Here is an 18650-nt window from a genome sequence, read left to right on the forward strand (position 1 = left end):
TAAACCCAAACATTAACTTATAGTTTTTAATAAATCCCATTATTTGAATGCAATCTGTCTTGCAGTTCTTAACATAAGATATAGCATTAGTGAAAGCCTAGCATCTGCCTTCTAAGCAGACAGCAGCTAAAGATCCAAAAAAAGATCCCCAGCTGCTATCATAGTCATCATCAGCACATAATGACTGGCATGCTGGAATTGTGGGTAGCTCATTTAAAGCTGTCACATATTCATGCACTCTCTGTTTGACAGATTAACCCCTTCCCTGGGATGCATGAGCACGCTTGGTGCTCCCTCCCCAGCACCCGATCCCGCTGTGCAGGAGAGCACAGAGATGGCTCCAGTAACAGCTCTCACAGCTGGGAAGGCTCAGGCCACACAGCAAGCCCTCAGTCTGTCACAGACGCTGCCCCGTGGAGAAACCCAGACAACTTTCTGTTGTGATGTTCCAGCTCCCTGATCAACAGCCCACTATCTGCTGCTTTGGAGAGTAGTATTAAAAATTAAATAAAGATTTCAGGGCCTCTTCCCGGCACTTTTTCAAGCTTCCATGTGCACAAACAAGAAAATAAAGATTCAAGCTGGAATTTTTCCAGACATATGCAGAATAATTACTCTCTGGAAATTCTCTTTATCTTCATCCTTGTGGATTTGAATGCATCCTTGAGAAATCTTTCCCTCCTTTCATATTCATCAGAAGAGAGAACATAACAGTTACAATCAGCATCCTCCAACCAAGTTGTAGAGGTACCTACCCTACATTTAGTAATTTACCACTTTCCATTGATGCCACAACTGCCATCCATTTCTAACTTCCACTCTCCCAACGGAGTAGATCAGAAACAAATGGCAGATATGCCAGATCAGTCAGAAGGGCTGTTGTAGCTGCCAACAAATCCTTTGGCTGATTCAACCATTTTGTAATCATCTTACATTTCAGTGCACTGACTCTCAGCCAAAAAGCCTTCAGATCTGTGCCTGAGCCCCCACCATAAAAGAGCAAAATCTGAAGACCTGAACTATAATGGTGTTATCAACAGAGCTAGAGAAAGCATCCAAATTCTCACTTCTGTGCTAATAGCCCCACTCTGAAGAGAAATAAAAGCTGGGTTTGGGGGAAGCCAAATGAAGTAGCCCTCAAAATAGATGGAGTATCTATTTATTCCACCGCTTGGGGGAAGTGTAAAGAATGGAAATCTACAATAAAATTTACACATCCTTTCTTGCAGCTTTCACAACTCTCCAGACATACCAGTAAACATTCATAGTCAATCCTATAAGAATCTATGCAGATTTAAAAAGCTGCATGAACTCTGAATATTCATTCACAAGATACTTCTGAAGACATTTTGTTACACTGTTCCCTTTTAGTAACATAAGATTTAAAAAAGAACTGATGAAATACTTTGTATTTGAGAGATTTCTTACAGAAAGACCTACTAATTCGCTTTCCTCAACATTAATGCCCTCCTGAGAAGCACTGCTTACTCCAAAGAAAGCTACAGTTCTTCCTCATTAGCTTTTATCAGGAAGCAGGTTCAAGTTACAGGTTGTAACCTGCTCAGTTCTGAACACATCCAGAATGTTTCCATCGATGGATGAACAACTGTGAAAACAAGTCCTAGTAATATTAGTGAATTCTGCCTCAGAAAAAAATCACTTTTTAGCAGGTTTGCTCGGTGAAGAAAATAATGAAGTGACCTATGCAGTGCCTGACAGAACCTGGAACACCAACCACACCTCAGTCTAAAAGACCACACGACCTCTGTTTGTTTAATCCCCATTGTAGAGCCTTACCTGGTGTCTGAAATTCCCTGCCACTCCTGCTGGAGATGCAGTTCCACCACCGCTGCCTTCTGCAGCCGGATGAAATGCGAGCCACACACAGCACACAGACACACGTGCAGTTTGACTGCTGCTTTATGACCACTACCTAAGGGAATGTGACTTCAAATGTCAGGGTTTTGTGGCTGGCAAGGAAACTTTGCCTGTTCACATGAAAGAAGGGGCACTTCCCATTCAAAATTATCTTGTTTCATTTGAGGGAAAAATTAAATGTGTGAATGTTCTATTCCTCCTTAGCTAATAAATACAGGATTGAACCTAATAAACACATCTCTAGGATAAGGGCATCACCCTCTGTTGTTGGGGTTTTTCTTTTGTTTAAATCCACAGGGTTCCTCTTCTCCTCTTTCTCACGTACTCAAGATGAGAGAAGCTTCAGCGAGCACAGCTACCAGCATTCCAATTTATTCAGCAGCAACCCCTGTGGACTGCTAACAGCAGACTGTGATTCTGTTTGGATTACAAGGTGCAGATAAGTAATTCCATCCTTAATCTATCACTGTCAATGCTGCTAGGGGAACAACTTATACCTGTGAGAAGTCAGGCAGAGGAAAAGATAGATTTGGTACAAAAAAAAAATATTGTGAGGTAAAAGGACAGCAGAAATAGAGAGGATACAAATCCATTAAGAGTTCTGTGTACACATGCATGCAGAGGCAGGAAATGAGGGAATGGGATAAAGGAACAGGGTGCTAATGTGAAAGCAGCAAGCAGGAAGGAGATATTCAGATTCCAAGCAAAAATTTTCAGTAGCAATGAAAATCCCACTTGCAACATAATCTATGCCTTCCTTTGCAGCGATCCCAGTGTAAAATGCCGGGGATGTTTGTGACCTCAGTGAATGCTGATGGATCCCACCACACTGCAGCCACGATCAGTAAACCTCAAGTACATCATCATGGAGCCTCAAAGCCTTCTCTTGGAGACCTGTCAGTAAACTGGGGCAATATTACAAATAGACAACAAAGGATAATGCAAAGATTGCAAAAATGGAACAATGCAGAGACAAGTGAATTTCTCAGAGGATGGAGTGGAAGGCAGAAAAGATGAAAGAGGAGGCAAGCTATTTAGACATAAGTGATGGAGAACATCAACAGCCCACATCTGTTTTATGTGGTGGAAGATTTGGGGATGGAAAACAGGGAAAGTAATAATGAGACCCGGGATTAATTTTTCTTTTCTCTTTTAAAGGAACAGTAGTGACTCCATCACTATATTTTACTACAAGTCATCATCTACAATTGAAGTCTGCCCACTCAGGCTAGTGAAGTCCCCTTCATGTTTTTATCACATAGATAAAAATGTTCTACCCAATGGTATTTTATGTGCATATAGAAGACTCCTTTGATTCAGCTATAGGTTCTCATTGATTTTATGTTATTTGCTTGCCTGGCTAGACATGTCACAGGCAATTTATCCCAGGAAAGGTGAAAGAGCTGCCTTCTAAACAGTCACATTAAAATAAAATGTTGACATTAAAATATAACTTGGAAAACTTTATTTTTGACCCTTGGAATGTCCAGTGTTATAACCCAAATACAGATGCATTATTGATTATTCTGTTCTTCCCAACCTTACTCACTGCTTCCCGCAGTAAGCACACGTGTTCCAGAAAAAACAACCCAAAGTGCAGCCAAGCAAAGTTTATACCCTAAAAAAGGTATGGATTGCTAATAATGGTATGTTTTTTGGTGGCACAGATCTTTCAAAGAAGCTGCTAGGAGGGGAAAACCCAGGAAATTTCGTGGTCCTCTTTTCCGACTCCTACCCAAATCCACTCATTTGGACTGCTTAAGGAAGACAGAAAATCAGTTCAAAGAATAAAATAAGGCACAGAAATAGTTTAATAGTAGCCAAGGGAGAGCTTTGTAAAAATATTTTTAAAATATAAAAAAACAAAGAAATTAACCCACTGCAGAGTGAAAGGATACAAAAATTAACAAGGGGCGGGAGCGCGAAGGAGAAAGCAGCTAAGAAATCAGCAAGCAAGAGAACTTTGTCCGTGAGTACATCAACACTGCCAAACACAAGGAAAAGTGTGCACTGAAGCAAAGGAGAGCGGATCAGCTGCTGCCCGGCCAGGGAAGGAGCGCAGCTCCGCTCCCACAGGGCGACAGCGGCCTCACAAGCGGCCTGTTCCCGCCGCGCTGACCCGGCTTCGTGGCGGACTTTAAAGCCACCGCAGCAAAGCTCGGGTCCAGGGCAGCTCCGCTCCTGCCCGAGCCCTGAGGGAAACGTGACGCCAATGCCGGGCCCGGGGCAGCTCCGCTCCTGCCCGAGCCCTGAGGGAAGCGTGACCCGAATGCCGGGCCCGGCGCGAGGGACGCGCAGGCCGCGGCAGGCCACGCTCCCGCCGTGCGCATGCGCAGCAAGGCACACGGAGCCGGGGCCCTTCCGCACGGGAACATCGCGTTCCGCGGGCTCACAGGCAGGAAGTGGAGGCTTCTCCCCCCGCTCGCCTCTTCCCGCCTAGAGGCTGCCGCAGCTCCTTGCCCGTAACTTTTATCATTTTCTGTCGTATCCCTAGGGGGTCATTTCAGCCCCGTGGTGAAGGCCCCTGTGTTCTACCCAATAACAAGCCGGCTTTCGATGACGTCCTTAGTTGCCAGGCAGAATTCCCCTTTGCGTCTCCCGTACGGGCGCGACGCCACCGGGAGGGGCGGGGCGCCTGTTTTGATTGACAGCACGGCTAGTGGGCGGGGAGAAACGAGAAAACCAATAATAACTGTGGGTGACCTTGATGAACAGGGCCCGCAGCCAATGGGGACGGGCGGGCGGTCGGTCGGTCGCTCGGTTGCCAGGGCCACGCGGTTGCCAAGGCCTTGGATCGGCGCGGTGGCGGTCCCGCCGCCGCCGTCCGGGCGCGGGCCGGCGCGATGGTGAAGCTCGCTGCCAAGTGCCTGCTGGCAGGTGAGTCCGGCCCGCCTGCTCCCATCCGCCCCGCTGCCCACACGGGACTAGAGCGGGCGCCACGGGGTCGGGCGAGGCCGGCAGCGCAGGCGGCCCGGCTTCCCACAGCCCCTCGTGCCGGGGCCGCCCCGCCGGAGAAGAGGTGGGGAGAGAGGCGGTGGGAGAGAAGGGAGACCTCGGCTGCCTGGGGACGGGAGCAGCGGAGGTCGTGTGTGTTATTAGCACTCGGAACCCGCCCTCGCCTAGCACGTGGAGTCGAGCAGTGCCCAGGGAGGGTGTGAGGTGCAGTTGGATCGGCTGAAATGCGAGGACAGGATCTGAGAAAGAGGAAAAAAACCAAACCCAAACCAAAAAGAGTATTTCGGCAGTGTGGAAAGGTGGATACAGAGACTGGAGAAAGCGTGAAGGGAGCAGGCTAGGCAGCTGAGTCCTGCCTAATTTGTGAGCCTTGCTTTGGGCTGATGTGAAAAGTTTATGTTAGAAATTAGGATGGTTCTGAGAGTATGATAGAAAGGTAAAGCCTAGATAAAGAGTAGAAGGATGAGCACTTCACAGTGGCATCCTTTCCCCAAAACAATTTAGAGGCTAACCTGAGAAAAAAATGAGGTGAAGACACCACTTTATTTAGTCAGGATGGATTATGGAGGTGTTGAAAGTGAGTACAGCTGGCTGTTAGAACTTTGTGAAAAATCTTTTCATTTTTTCCCCTCCTTCTACATTGAAGCTCTGTGCAGCCTCAGCCAAAATCACAAATTCATAAAACCTTTGTGTGCAGTCAGCTCCCAGGTTTAACTCTTTGTTCCAAATTATTTCATCCAGAATAAAATGTTTGCCTTTTTTAACCTCAGAAGCAGCTGGCCATCAACTCACACAAAGCCAGGTGTGTTCTTTGGCAAAGGCAGAAGAATTGATCTCCCTTGTGGCTCTACTGCTGTGAACAGCATGAATATCTTACCTATCTTCCACACTTGAAACATAGGCATCATTTCCAATTTGGAAGTTTCCTGCTCCCAGTATACTGGCTTTGATGAAGTCTATCCAGTTTTGTTGTTTAGTGTTACCAAAGGCCAATTCCACAACCATTTTAAAATCACATAGGTTTTCTTTAGATGACCTGTTTATGTCCTTAATCCTTATGGGGTCTGGAGTGGCCTTTTCAATTCTGTTCCCAGCACAAAGAACAGGAGTGTCCTATCCCATATGTCATTCTTCTATGCGCCACAATAATATCCATGTATTATTAAAAATAATAAATTAGTGAAGCAGACCAGGAAAAATAGATTTTCTGTTGCAGAAAAAGCCACTAAAGTGAAAGGGACCAAAGACATGAGTAACCACAACAACCTAAAGGGAACAAGAACATGCAATTACGTAAATAGGAGCAAACCCATCAGAAATGGAACTGGGAGCTCTTGTGGACCTAAGGAAATGGTTATGAAGAGCCAGTGACACAGAAGTGGGAGCTACACCAAGGTCAAAAAGAACAGGGGAAAAGGGCTCTTATTAGCAAAACAGAGACTATTGAGTTGACAATAGAAGATGATTCCTGTGTTAGCTCAAGGGTCATTTACAGGCATAAAGTAAAAAGATCTGTTGTCTGAGCTTACTATGGAGACACTTACACAAAGGTTTTCATTGTAGAGAAACAGCTGGCAGTAGCAGGCATTTTTGAAAGACTCTACAGATTCTGGCAGAATAACAGAAATATGGATAGAATATATACTGTGAGATGCCCTACTGGCACACCAGACTAAACTGAAAAGGGCAAGGAAATTTACTTTGAGGAAGTGTACTGGTGTGATGGGCTTAAGAGGATGGCAAAGAATAAAGAGGGAAAGAACGCCCGGGGCTGTCAAGTGAAAGAAAGGCAATGCATTAGTTAAGAATTTGTGCTGGCTGATGCCTGCACAGTTTGGAGCAATGTGTGCCTCTCTATCTCATTTTACAAAGACAGATCTAATTGTCTATTGAAATACAGAATAGCTTCCACTCAGAACAGAGTGTTGTCTTCCGCACAGGCTTGAACTGATCAGAGAACAAACAAGCTGACTTACCAGATTTTCCTGTCTAAATATTATGAGCCCAACTCAGCTCAAAGTAAGCAAGCATGCTAAAAATGTTTAAACAAGAACTACATTTGGTTAATGCATCTAGGGGTAATTGTCACTATCCAAAACACCCTTCCTCCTCTGTAATAGTGAGCAGAGGGCTTAATCAATTTCCTTCAAAACACCATTAGGAAACTGTAATGGAGTCAAAAATATGCCCCTTTCTTGGTTTATTTATTAACAACTTAATGTAAAATACTTCCTTTCTGGCTTTATTTATTAACAACATAATGTGAAAGACTTGTATTCCAGGCTTGGCTGTTATGAGTGTGCCTTTGAGGGTAAAGCTTGAAGCACTGAGGTTTTTAATTACTGGTTCTTGTCCTTTTAACTATCCAGGCTAGCGAGACATTATGTGGAGAAATGATAAGCTCTTTGGAAGCATTAAGTCTTTGTTTAGGAAGGGTTATGATTTATCATCTTTTTCATGTAGTGATATGGGCATATGTGAGTTCTGCATAGCCTGAGGAAATGGCCTGAAGTTGTGTCAGAGGAGGTTTAGGTTGGATGTTAGAAAAAGGTTCTTCACCCAGAGGGTGATTGGGCTCTGTAACATCTCCCACACACACACTCTAAGGGTCACAACACTAAGCCTGACAGAGTTGAAAAAGCATTTGGGCAATATTCTTGAGAGTCACATGGTGTGACTCTTGAGGATGGTCCTGTGCAGGGCCAGGAGTTGGACCCAGTGATCCTTGTGGGTCCCTTCCAACTCAGCATAATCTGTTCTGTGATCCTGTGATTGCTTTGGATCTCAGAGTTTTGTAAGAGCAAGCCAAAGCAGGCAGCTGTCAGGTTTGCCTGGAGTGTTGTGCAAGCCATATCAGAAAGCCTTGGCTCTAGAAGAGCAAAAACCAAAGCCCCTTGCTTTTCCTTCCATACAGGGTTGAATCAGCAGGCTCTTCTCTCCAGCCATGTGCTTTCTCTCTGACGTTTGCTTCTGTTATGCCCAGGATGCGACTAATGAGCCACCAGCAGCATTGAGTCAGCAAGAGTTGCTCTCTTAGCAGGGTCAGCAAGAAGAGTTCATTGAGAAATGTTACCAGCTTAAGCACCTTTGTCTCAGTATATAACAAGGATTTGAGTCTGGGGAGATGGGTAACCTAAGGACAAGAAATAGCCTCCTAGGAAGCCCAGTCCCTTTTCACATTGTAGTTTTCTCTACATGATAACATATCTGGGAAATTTTAATTCCTAGGTAAGGGCTGTGGAGTAAGCATGAATTTTAGAACAAACAGCAGTTCCACCTTAATGTGGCAGTCATTTGTTGTTGTGCATAGATCAGAAATCAGATGTCAGCCACCAGTATGCATAATGGCAATATTCATTTCCTTGTGTGGGTATTACCTTTGAGATGGTTTTGTGCTTCATGTGACAGTTAAATTACCTGTATTCAGAGTCAGAGCACCTGGGCTCTTACAACATTCATAGTATCAGAACTGAGGAAAAATAAGATTCTCTAGTATGAAACAAAAATATTTTATGTTTTTGGTTTCGCAGGTGATCCAGCTGTGGGTAAGAGTGCTTTAGCCCAGATGTTTCGCAGTGATGGGGCTCATTTTCAGAAGAACTACACACTGGTAAGCATACAACAGGCTCAGACTGCTGTCTAAATTTTTTCTAAGATGAGTGGGAAAACTGAGAGGCCTAGAACAAAATAAATATGATTTTAAGTTGAGGCATTCAAGGTGGGATCTTAGAGGGTTTTCTTTCTTGCACCCTAGATTCTGAAGAGAAAGAGCTTAACATTTTGTAAGTCTGCATTATGTAGGTGCTGGTGTTGAAACTTAAGGCAGAATAATTTAGTTAATCTTGTGATTTTCCTATTGAACCAATGTTTTCACAAGGTTTTGTGGTGTTAGAGAGCTTCCCCCTTTAGGGACTACTCTATGAAAAAGCACTGCTGAAGGAGAAAGCTTTTAATTCCAACTATTAAATGTGGATGTGGACAGTGCGCTTATCACTGTGCAAACACCAAGATGTGCTGCATAGCCCCAAGATAATTATAATCTACAGAAACTGTTCCCAGATGAAGAGGATACAGTTTGTAGTCTTTCAGTGTAAGAATCAATGGTGATGACTAATCAGAAGCAGGATAAAAATAAAAGTACATATAAGTAAAGTAAAAAAAGGAAAATATGAGTGTGGAGGAAAAAAACCCCTAAAATATGTTTATTCATTGAAATAAAGATGGAAACCAGAATTTAAGGATAGAAATAGAACAAACAAATGAGCTACAAAGCAGAATGAGATAAAAGGTGGGAGAAGCACAAATAATCTCAGTCCCATATGTTAGCTCATCACATGGTTAGTGCAGAACGTTCTAAGGCGTGCGTTAGAGCAGCAGTGTGAGAATGAGCGTAGACCTGCAGACTTCAGCTAATACTCTGAGCTGTAAATAAGCAAATCTCTTTGGTTCTCCTCCTTTTTCCCCCAGCTGAGCAAATCTATGAGCCTTTGACATATTGGTGAGATTAGGTTACCAGAGCTAGGAGGAGTATTGCTGAGTATCCAGCGGTCTGTGTTTGATGAAATTGTAATGATTCACAAGAATTGCCTCAATCCAATGCACGGTTGGTATGCCGTTGGACAGGCTCTTAAAAACTCTCCTGATCCTCATTTTCCTGATTCTTCTTGACAGACAGCGGGCATAGAATTGTTGGTGAAGGCTGTATCAGTTCCAGAGACAAATGATAGTGTGGTGAGTTTTTCTGTGACACAAATTTGGTCAGAAAGAGACATCCAGAGCTCAAGCCTCCCACAAGTCTCATTCTGGTAGAAGATCACTATGCATGTTCATAGGGCAATTAAGTTGCATTAAGGAAATGAGGCTGATCATGTGTAATTGCTGATGCTCCAGGGTTAGTTTGGTCTTAAAAGTGTAATTTTTATATACTTGTATCCAACACAAAATTTTAAACCAAAGTTATTGCCAGCTTTGTTGAGATTCTGTTCTGTCCTTTAGGGCACTCAGGTTTAGTTCATGATTCTTGGAACTACAAAAGCTGAAGCTTATCCGTTATTTTTCCTTAATGCCCTATACTCCCACGAATGGAATGTATATGATTTTGTATAAATAGTAGAAGTTACTGTCCCACTTAACATATTCTGTTTCCACTAGGGATAGAAACTAGACTTGGGGCCTTGGAAGTAACTCTTTTACTGCTTATACTTGAAAAATGGCTATTTATTTTCTCATACTATCTGGAGTTTTCTCAGTGCGGGGAATTTGTCCCTTAGGGACATGACACTGCTGTCCTGAATAAAATGTTGGAGTTACAAGTTGCAGTATTTACTTCCAAAACCTTTCCCTACACTGCATTTTTGTTGGCAAGAGCCTTCTTTCTGTTTCCGCTTTCAGGAATTCTTCATTTTTGACTCTGCAGGAAAAGATCTATTTTCTGAAATGCTGGAGAAACTGGTAAGTCTTATGTAACAGTCCTCTTCTTCCAAAGAAGTGCTTTTGCTTTGAAGATCTGAGCTCCCCAGTCTGGCAGATGTAGCAAACTTTGTCTTTAGTGTAAATGGGAGCAATTACCTCAGTTGCCAACGCATCCTGTTCTACCTCTCTAAAACTTGCATAAGTACTAGAAGAAATACTTTCCAGAGAAAGGAAAGCAGAGAGGCAGTTTTCTTACAAAAGAATAGGAAACTTTAATGGAGAATTTCTGTGTACTGTTGTTTAAAGTTATTTTTATTTCTTAGAAAAACATCTGTTTTGCTGCGACTTCAACAGTGGGAGGTTTTTTTTTGTGTTACAGTGATGTGTTTAGTCCAACAGGATTCATTCTTGTCCTTGAGCATAATCCTGCCCTTGGGTTTTTTCCTTCACATATTTGTGACCTTCCCTATACAGTTCTCTACTGTGTTATCTCATTTTGAGAAGCAGAACCAGTTAATTGATGTAAGCTTTCATAAGATGGCTAAGTCAACCTAATGGTTCATTGTCTACAAAAGCGATTCCACTTTTACACTTGCACTAGATCTGGTTTGCAAGGGTCTTCCCTAGAAGCTGGCTCAGCTTCTCAAACTGGAAGAAAACCTTTCTACTTTTTTCCTAGGATTAATTTTGTGCTGATTCAGCATGAAAAATCAGCTTCCCCGGGGATCAGATGAGTGCCAGAGCTGATACAAGGGGCAGGGCTGCACAGACAGGACTGGGGAGGAAAGCAAAACCACCTCTCCCAATGTCAGTGATTTAGTTGGGTCAATTGAAATGTGAAACCTCAGCCAGGGCATAGGATTCCTGGGTGTTAGGCTTTTTATTTTCATCTTAGCAGCTGTGTTTGCTACGTTTACAGCATGGCTGTTGACCACATCAGTTTCATTAGAGGTGACAGTGTTCCTTTCTTGCTGTGCAGTGGGAGCAACCCAACGTCCTGTGCCTTGTGTATGATGTCACTAGTGAGCAATCCTTCAACAACTGTAACAAATGGTTGGAGAAGCTGAGGGCTCAAGCAGTTGGGATGTACATCCCAGGTAAGAATGTGTGATTCTTGTTATCTACTCCCCTCTTGTATGATAGCAATTGTTTCTGCTGAGCTGTGGAATAGAGCATTTATTTTAAGTTGGGGCAGACATGGCTTCCTCCAACTCCTTTGCTTTTATCAAGAAACAGATAAGGCTTGAATATGTTTCCTTTTTGGAATCTTTTTTAGGTAGTTATAGACTATTTGCCACGCCTACAACTTCTTCAGTTACTTCTACAAATACTCCAGTATTTATGGCTTACAAGTCAGCATTGATGAGCTGGGGTTTTTTATTTCTTTCCATGTCTTTTTTTCTGTAGGTGTCTTAGTGGGAAATAAAACAGACCTAGCTGATCGTCGAGTTGTGGAGCAGGAACAAGCACAGGAGTGGGCTGAGAAACATGGCCTGGAATACTGTGAGATGTCAGTGGTGAGTATCTGCTCCTTTCACCATCTGTGCAAGGGGGTGTTGGTAAAGTTATCTTCTCTTTCAGGCAGAGAAAGATAACTGGGGACTCTCTTCACCTTGTTTGTCATCTAACTCAGTTTTAATCCTTCTTTGGTGAAATAGAGCAGAAATAGTCAAATGCTTATTCCATCTGCAATTGACAATTTTCTTATTTCTTTACAGAAGGAAATGAAAAATTTTGAGGCCCCTTTCCACATCCTGGCAAAGTTATTCCACCAACTGTACAAAGAGAAAGTGGAAACTTTTCACTCACTAGCCTGACTGGTATGATTTATTTATCCTTTAAGCTTCTTCTAGTACTGAGAGTCCCACTGGACTGAATACAGAGAGAAGAAAAAATATGAGCTATTTGCTACTTCATGGTCATCCTCTGGTAATTCAAAATAAACTAGAAATAGGCAAGTAGAAAGACACTCTTTAAAGCTGCTACCTCAGCATTCCTTTCATGTCCTCTAACTTGGTTCTCTGCTCATTGAAAGTCAGCTAGGTTGGAGGAGGCGGAGAGTAAAAGGGGAGGACAGAATGGAAATTGCCAGCTCTTTACTTTAATATCTTTTTGTCTGAACAGACTTCCTGCTGCTACAAGCAGGGATTTAGAGGTTTGGAAAAGGAGAGAGGAAGCTGACAGGATGTTTTTCGACTTAAGCCAGCCTTGATGCATATACTGCAGGGCAGGACCGATTTGGCCCTACCCCTTGAAAAGTATTTTCAGGAGGAGGCTTATTGCCTTAAAATCAACACCTAGAGACTGAGATGTGTGGAGGCAGAGATGGATTTCGGTGTGTTTCCAGGAGCACGCAGAGTTGGAGGCCAGTTTTAGCAGTGTTGCCTTTATCAGTTGTAGGATTGATATGCTGGTCACTAATGCATGTTTCTAATTTCCAGAATCTGTTTCTTTCCTTCGGCGTGGCTCGCTGTCCCTGCCTGGTGGGAGCTGTGTCGCGTCCAACCGCTGTCACTTGGTGACGCAGTGCCCTCTGCTGGTCCCAGGTCACAGGAGTTCTCCAGAGGCTGCCACCTCCCTTGAAGTGAGCAGGAAGGGCTTCCTGCAGGCACATCCAATCTGGCTTAGCTGCAAAATGGAGTGAAATTGCAAGAATACCTTTTCTATTCTAAAGATGAATCTAAAACTTACAAAAAATTACCTTTTCTTCTTCATGTCTTAATCATCTTACATATTGTTGTGTCATTTTTGTCAGCTGAATTTGGCAATACTGTTCTGATTAGGTTCAGCTCTCAATCTCAAAATCAGAGTCCTCTTATTAAAGTCTCTCTGCTTGTCATTGAATTTCAGATAAAAGACCACGGTTCTGATGTTGCTAGTGGAAACAGAACTAAGGAAATGAAAGACAGCCTGGCTAAGTTACTCTGACTCAGCTGTGTCTGACTAGAAGTTTCATATTAGAAAGGGTAAAAGCCTAGAGAGAGTTGCTCTATTGTGTGGAGTACTGATGTTCCATGTGTAGAGTCTTTGCTAATGCAGTATGCAAAAGCATCTGTGGTAAGGCACTGCCTTGAACTGAGCCTAACACCAAGAGTTTCAAAAATTTAACCATTATCTTCCCGATTATGGTAGACTCCCTTGGGCAAGGGAAGCTGAGTTTTGTAAAGACTGAGCACTGAGTGATTTTTCAGGCAGCCTTTTCAGGAATCTGTGTTTCAAGATTTCTATATGTGTGGTTTATAATCATTTTTATACCCAGTGCTAGGAAAAGTACATTAAATTGAACGTAAGAAATATGGCTGCAGATGTTGTAGCAGACTTTATGAAGCACTTCAATAATCTGGAGAAGCAGTGGCCTCATTTCACTGGCAACAGTGTGTTGATGCTGAGAACTCACTAGGGAGCATGAATACCAGTTAAAGAGGATGAGTAGCAGCTCAATCTATAAGAAGTAAAAACAAGAGGTTCTTTTGCTAAAAGCCAACTCAAAAATGACAGAACAAGCTGGGAAAGCTCCTGCTTTCTCCAAAGAAGGAAGGAGTCCTCTATGGACTTAAGGTAACTAGAAGACTCACTCTTTTTCAACCAGATTAGCATTACTGGCATTTGTATCTAGCACGGGTTTTCTTGTTAATCCTGGGTGTTTTCTGTTGATTTACATAGGCCTTATAGACTCTTCCTTGCAGATGCTGGTATCTGCACCTTTTATTCTTACTCTGACTAGTAAGAATAAAAGCTATTTTGGATGCTGTGCTGATCCAGTTAAAGAACTAAAGAAGGTTTGTTTTTATTTGGTATTTCATTTCCCTCTGGTTCTATTGACAATGTGATCACAAAACAAGACTCATATTTTTTCATATTGAAAATAACATACCAGCTGTGTATGTCACCTGTGACGTGGTGTGTCTAGGGGGAAGAATGCCTTGGGAATAGGTAATAAAATGAATTCTGTGCAATCTTTAACCAGGGAGTCTGTCTCTCTGCACCTGAAGGACCTCCCTTAACTTCAAATGAACACTCTAAATGCACCTGTAAGATGAAGATTGGTGAATGCTGTTTTATAAAATAAATGCAAAGGCTGGAGGAGCTCATTAAGGGAATGCTTGCAGTGGTGATTTGTGATTTATAGGGAAGCTGCTTTTGAGAAGTTAGTGAAGAAAAATGCAGCCCGTGCAGGGAAAGATGTATTGCCTGAGAGAGGAAATGTATGATCTAATTAGCTAACAGTAGGGATTCACCCACTGCCCCTTTCCCTCTTCCACAGGCCACAACCACAATTAGAAAAGAAGTCATGTCTAAAGCATGTTGTCCAACTTGCTTTTTACAGGACTGTTTCAAGCACTAGTGTGGACACAGTTTAATGTCCTTCAAAATAGTGTGTTTGACAATAACAATCTCAACCCTTTCAAATCTATTTTAACAGCGTAATATATTGTCCTTCCTGGCTAATGTGCTGTGTAATACCATCCTGATGCAAGTAGTGGTTGTTGCTATTTTCCTGGCTTAATCGTGATCTTGGTTGTAGAGGCTAGGAGTGAAGAGGGGGTAGAAAGCATGGAAGCCAAACATGGGAAGATTGTGGGAAATAGTTTTGTCTCCATGTGAAGGAGTTCACGGTGGTGAGTAAGTGAGCTGGACCAGCAGGATGAGTAACAGTCTGGAGCTGTTATTAAGTTTCTCCTACCTGTTTACTGGCAGTCACATCTGTAGAGTGAGGATTTGTGTTTGCTGCTTATAGGCTTAGCATCAGTCTGAATTACAGATGCTGTGGAGAACAGTGGGAGGAAGACAGAAAGCCTGTCTGCTGACCAGGAAGCTTGTTGTCTTCTTACAGCTCCCCTGCTTTGTCCAGCTGTGCAGTGCTGCAGGTGCTCAGCATGAGTGTTACAACACAGAAAAGACTCAGCTCAACCAGGACTGAAATTTCAAAAGAAGGAGAAGGAAACAAACAGTCCTTTAACTGGTTTTAATAGATACGTAATCCATTTTCCTGCTTGCTTGTTTGATTAGACAAAACCATTTCTTTCCTCCCTGGAGTCCCTCCTTCTTACCTTTTCTTTGGTCCTCATGGGTCTGCACAGAATCTCTGTTATACTTGTGCCCTGCTTTACTTAGCTTGATACATCACCAGATGATTTTTTTTTATCCTTCTAATTTCTACATTATCTATTCCCAAGGCTGCAAGACATTTCTTCTTAGATTAATAGACAAAAGGAAACAAAAGTGGAATTTTTAGTCAAATTGTCTTGGAAGAAAAAGCCTTAAGAAGCTGTCTGACATTCTGAAATTTTACTGGAAATTCATTTGTGTAAAGTTGTCATATTAAAGATGCTTTAATGGTTTTGTTTTGTCTTGCCAGACATAGTCTACTGTGGAGTGAAATTCAGGATGTAAAATTCCAGAAAGATCAGGTTTTATTGTGGGAATTAATAGGAGTTTCAAAGCTGATGACACTGTGATAAGATCTCTTAAGTCTTAACAATGGAGTGGTCACTGCTGTTCATAATGAAGCATTAAATATACTGAAATGGGGCTGTCAAAACAGTTTCTTCTAGAGATTTGTTCATTTTAAAGACTTTAAACTTAAGAAAGGACATCTTTTAAAAGACTGATCTGATAAATGACACCATTTGGATCAGGGTTATTTCTGATATAACTTCAGTGACTTGAAGAGCTGGATTTAGTCTTTTATGCCAATTGACTCCCCTGGGTAAGCTTCATTTCTTTACCCACTATACATCTTGGACCGATCTGACCTGATAGCAAAAGACACATGATGTTGTTGAAAATGAAATACTGCCTTGGGGCAGAAGGATAAACTGTGTGGCCTCCTGAGGTCCTCCCAGCAATACTTTCTATAATTCTATTAGATTAAGTGAGGAAAGAAGTAGCGTGGAAAGCACAAAACAGGCTAAGTCATAAACTAGCAATTAAACTGGGAGCTGGGCAGAAAACGTACAATCTATCCCAATTAAGAGCTGTATCTCAAGAGAAACTGGGAGCCTGACGCAGGTGCTGACAGCAGGGAAAACTCTGCATTTCTGTTCTGGAGGCAGCAACTGCTTTCTGCTGCTGCTTGTGCAGATCTGTGGGGGTCCTTATGCAACTCAAGGCTGTGCTCTGTTTTAATAATTACTGTATCTCTCATGTTCAGGTGGCAGTTGCTTGCAGTTGTGGTCTCATCTGCCTACACGAAGTCAGCAGCATCATGTCAGATTATTTGCTGGTGACAGGAAGACATCCCTGTTATTGACACCTGCATGATGGGACCCCTCTCTCCCCATGCATTCTCAGTCCTTTTCCTATCTCATATCTGCTCCTTTGTGGACAGTATCCACCTCTACTTGCTCTTAACAAGTAATTTTTCCATCTTGCAGATGAGACTCTGTGGAAGCTAGGGCTGAGGGACATCTCAAAGGTGGAGTCAGAGCAGGAGCACTTCAAGGGCCACGTTGGCCTCCACAACATCCCTTTTGGCCTAGGGGCACATCATCTCTCTACTCCTTGTGTCCTATTTCCTCCTCCTGCTGTCATTTTGCCTGGAGAATAATGTCTTATGTGCCAGTTGCCCTTGGTTCTGTTGACCCAGAACAACAATGCTTGGGGGAGGGAGGAAGAAGAGAGCTAGACTCAGTCTTGAGTCTTTTCAGGGCTCTTTAGCTGTTGTGACTCCCTGTGGAAGTCACCTGAGAGATGGGAATGTTGCTCAGTCTGGGGTGTAATTTCCTGGCAGGAGACCACTAACAGAGTCCTGGCAGCCTCATCTGGGCTCTTCAGAGCTTGCTGCAGTGTAACTTTGTCAGACACTGGCTGTTCTCCTCCTAACCTGGGGTTTTGGTGGGAATTTTTGGTAGGGTTTTTTTACTTCTTGGAGGTCTTTCATTTATCTGTCATGTCTTCACGTATTTCCTCCCCTAGAGTTGTTTGTCAAAAGAAGCTTAGAATTGCTCCCTTTCCTGGTTTCTGAGATTTAATCTGGAAATGTTTAAAAGGGAAATGTGACAGAACCTACATGTCAAGCTGGGGTCAGGGATGGGGTCAGTTTGATGAGTTTCCCTCCAGCCAGATATACATCAATTGGAGATATGTGGAGCCTGTGATCTTTCTGCACAAGTACTAGAAAAATAGCCAATATAAGGGCTGCCAGTTAGGGACTGTGAGGAAAAGGATATAAAGCAGAAGTATCGACTTCTGTGTCCCAGACAGGGGAAAATGCAGGAGCACTAGGGGAACAGAAATATGTAGGAAATACGTAGGGCTGTATTCCTTCATGAAGAGCCCAAAGGATTTGCTGAGGCAGATTGGGAGGGTGGGATTTAGGGATGTGAAAACCTGAGGCTTTTCCTGTCTTTTAGAATGCTGTATGGAAATGAAGTGGGTGGGAAAGTAATTTTTGCATGAGCCACTGAGGGAAAATGAGGATACAGGGTACAGCTGGATGACCTTGCAGGTGGAAGGGCAAGTGATAAGAATAAATTACTGAAAGGAGATTTTCCAGGCCAAGCTCTCAGGGCCAAGGGCAGACATGGGGGATTCAGAGCCATGATGAGGAAGGCTACTGGTAGCCATCAGATTAGGTTTAAGATGTAGGGCCTGCATTAGAACAAGGCAGGAAGAGTTAAAGTCTGTGTGACAGGGTTGACGCTGGAATTTGAAAGGGCAGTAGCAAAAATCCAGAATGGTAAACCTAGGAATAGTGTGGGGAGATAAGCACAGCAAGCTGTGATGCTGTGAGCAGCAGTGGCTGGAGACAGCGTACCTAGGTGAGACCAGAAAACATAGAGTAGGTATGCTGAGGGCACTATCAGACTATCAGGGTGGAAGAGTGTGAAGAGGTGTTGGAAATTCATATTTGAGTACAGCTCTTCTGAGGGAATTTCTGAGTGAAGGGAAATAGATATCTACAACTGGTACCCACACATCTTCATAAACACATTTTAAACACCAAATAATTCCAATGCTATATACGCAATCTCTATTTTCCTTTGCCAAAAATTATCATGACCTTTCTGCTTAAACCCTTTTTTTTGTTTTTTGGTGAGGGGGAGAGGGGAAAGTGGACAACAACACATACATTTATGCCTAATTGTGATGCTGCATCATGAATACATTCAGGAAATGGAAAGAGAACCTGCACCTCCACCTGACCAGGCAGAAATGCCTGCTATTACTTGAGCCTTGATATCTCACAACAGAAACTTCACAATCAGTTCATACAGCAAAAGGGATGGAAGGAATATTTTCTGTGTTGGTTTCCCTTCTCTGCTTTTGCTAATTCATTTTGATTCCTGTGAAGCATTGCTCTCTCTTAGTCTAACAGTTATGTGTGGCCATTGTGGGCCAGTTATAGGACTTTATTTTGTGATGGGTGACTTCTGTTTGAGGACTGTAAAACTGAAAGTGTT

At 42.9% G+C, this 18650-nt stretch overlaps 1 protein-coding gene across 2 annotated transcripts; it reads left to right on the forward strand.

The window, feature by feature from the left end:
* Positions 1–4658: 4658 nt before the first annotated feature.
* On the forward strand, positions 4659–15605 carry IFT27 (intraflagellar transport 27). 2 transcript variants are annotated; one of them, XM_036401402.2, is made up of 8 exons: positions 4659–4755; positions 8364–8443; positions 9505–9564; positions 10225–10284; positions 11225–11342; positions 11653–11762; positions 11964–12065; positions 12687–15605. In XM_036401402.2, exons 1-7 carry the CDS (start codon positions 4722–4724, stop codon positions 12060–12062), a joined length of 561 nt encoding a protein of 186 aa, XP_036257295.1. In that variant the 5' UTR covers positions 4659–4721; the 3' UTR covers positions 12063–12065; positions 12687–15605. The 2 variants fall into 2 exon arrangements, with proteins under 2 accessions (XP_036257295.1, XP_036257296.1); XM_036401403.2 differs by lacking the exon at positions 9505–9564.
* The last annotated feature ends 3045 nt before the right edge of the window (positions 15606–18650 follow it).

The sequence above is a fragment of the Molothrus ater genome, chromosome 5 (assembly GCF_012460135.2).
Source record: "Molothrus ater isolate BHLD 08-10-18 breed brown headed cowbird chromosome 5, BPBGC_Mater_1.1, whole genome shotgun sequence".
Classification (NCBI taxonomy): domain Eukaryota; kingdom Metazoa; phylum Chordata; class Aves; order Passeriformes; family Icteridae; genus Molothrus; species Molothrus ater.

What these genes read in the sequence shown, in the direction of transcription:
- IFT27 (XM_036401402.2), top strand. Translation starts at nt 4,722, where the DNA reads ATGGTGAAGCTCGCTGCCAAGTGCCTGCTGGCAG. An exon ending in TTCAGAAGAACTACACACTG is followed by an intron (nt 8,444 to 9,504) that starts GTAAGCATACAA and finishes TCTTCTTGACAG; the next exon opens with ACAGCGGGCATAGAATTGTT. An exon ending in AATACTGTGAGATGTCAGTG is followed by an intron (nt 11,763 to 11,963) that starts GTGAGTATCTGC and finishes ATTTCTTTACAG; the next exon opens with AAGGAAATGAAAAATTTTGA.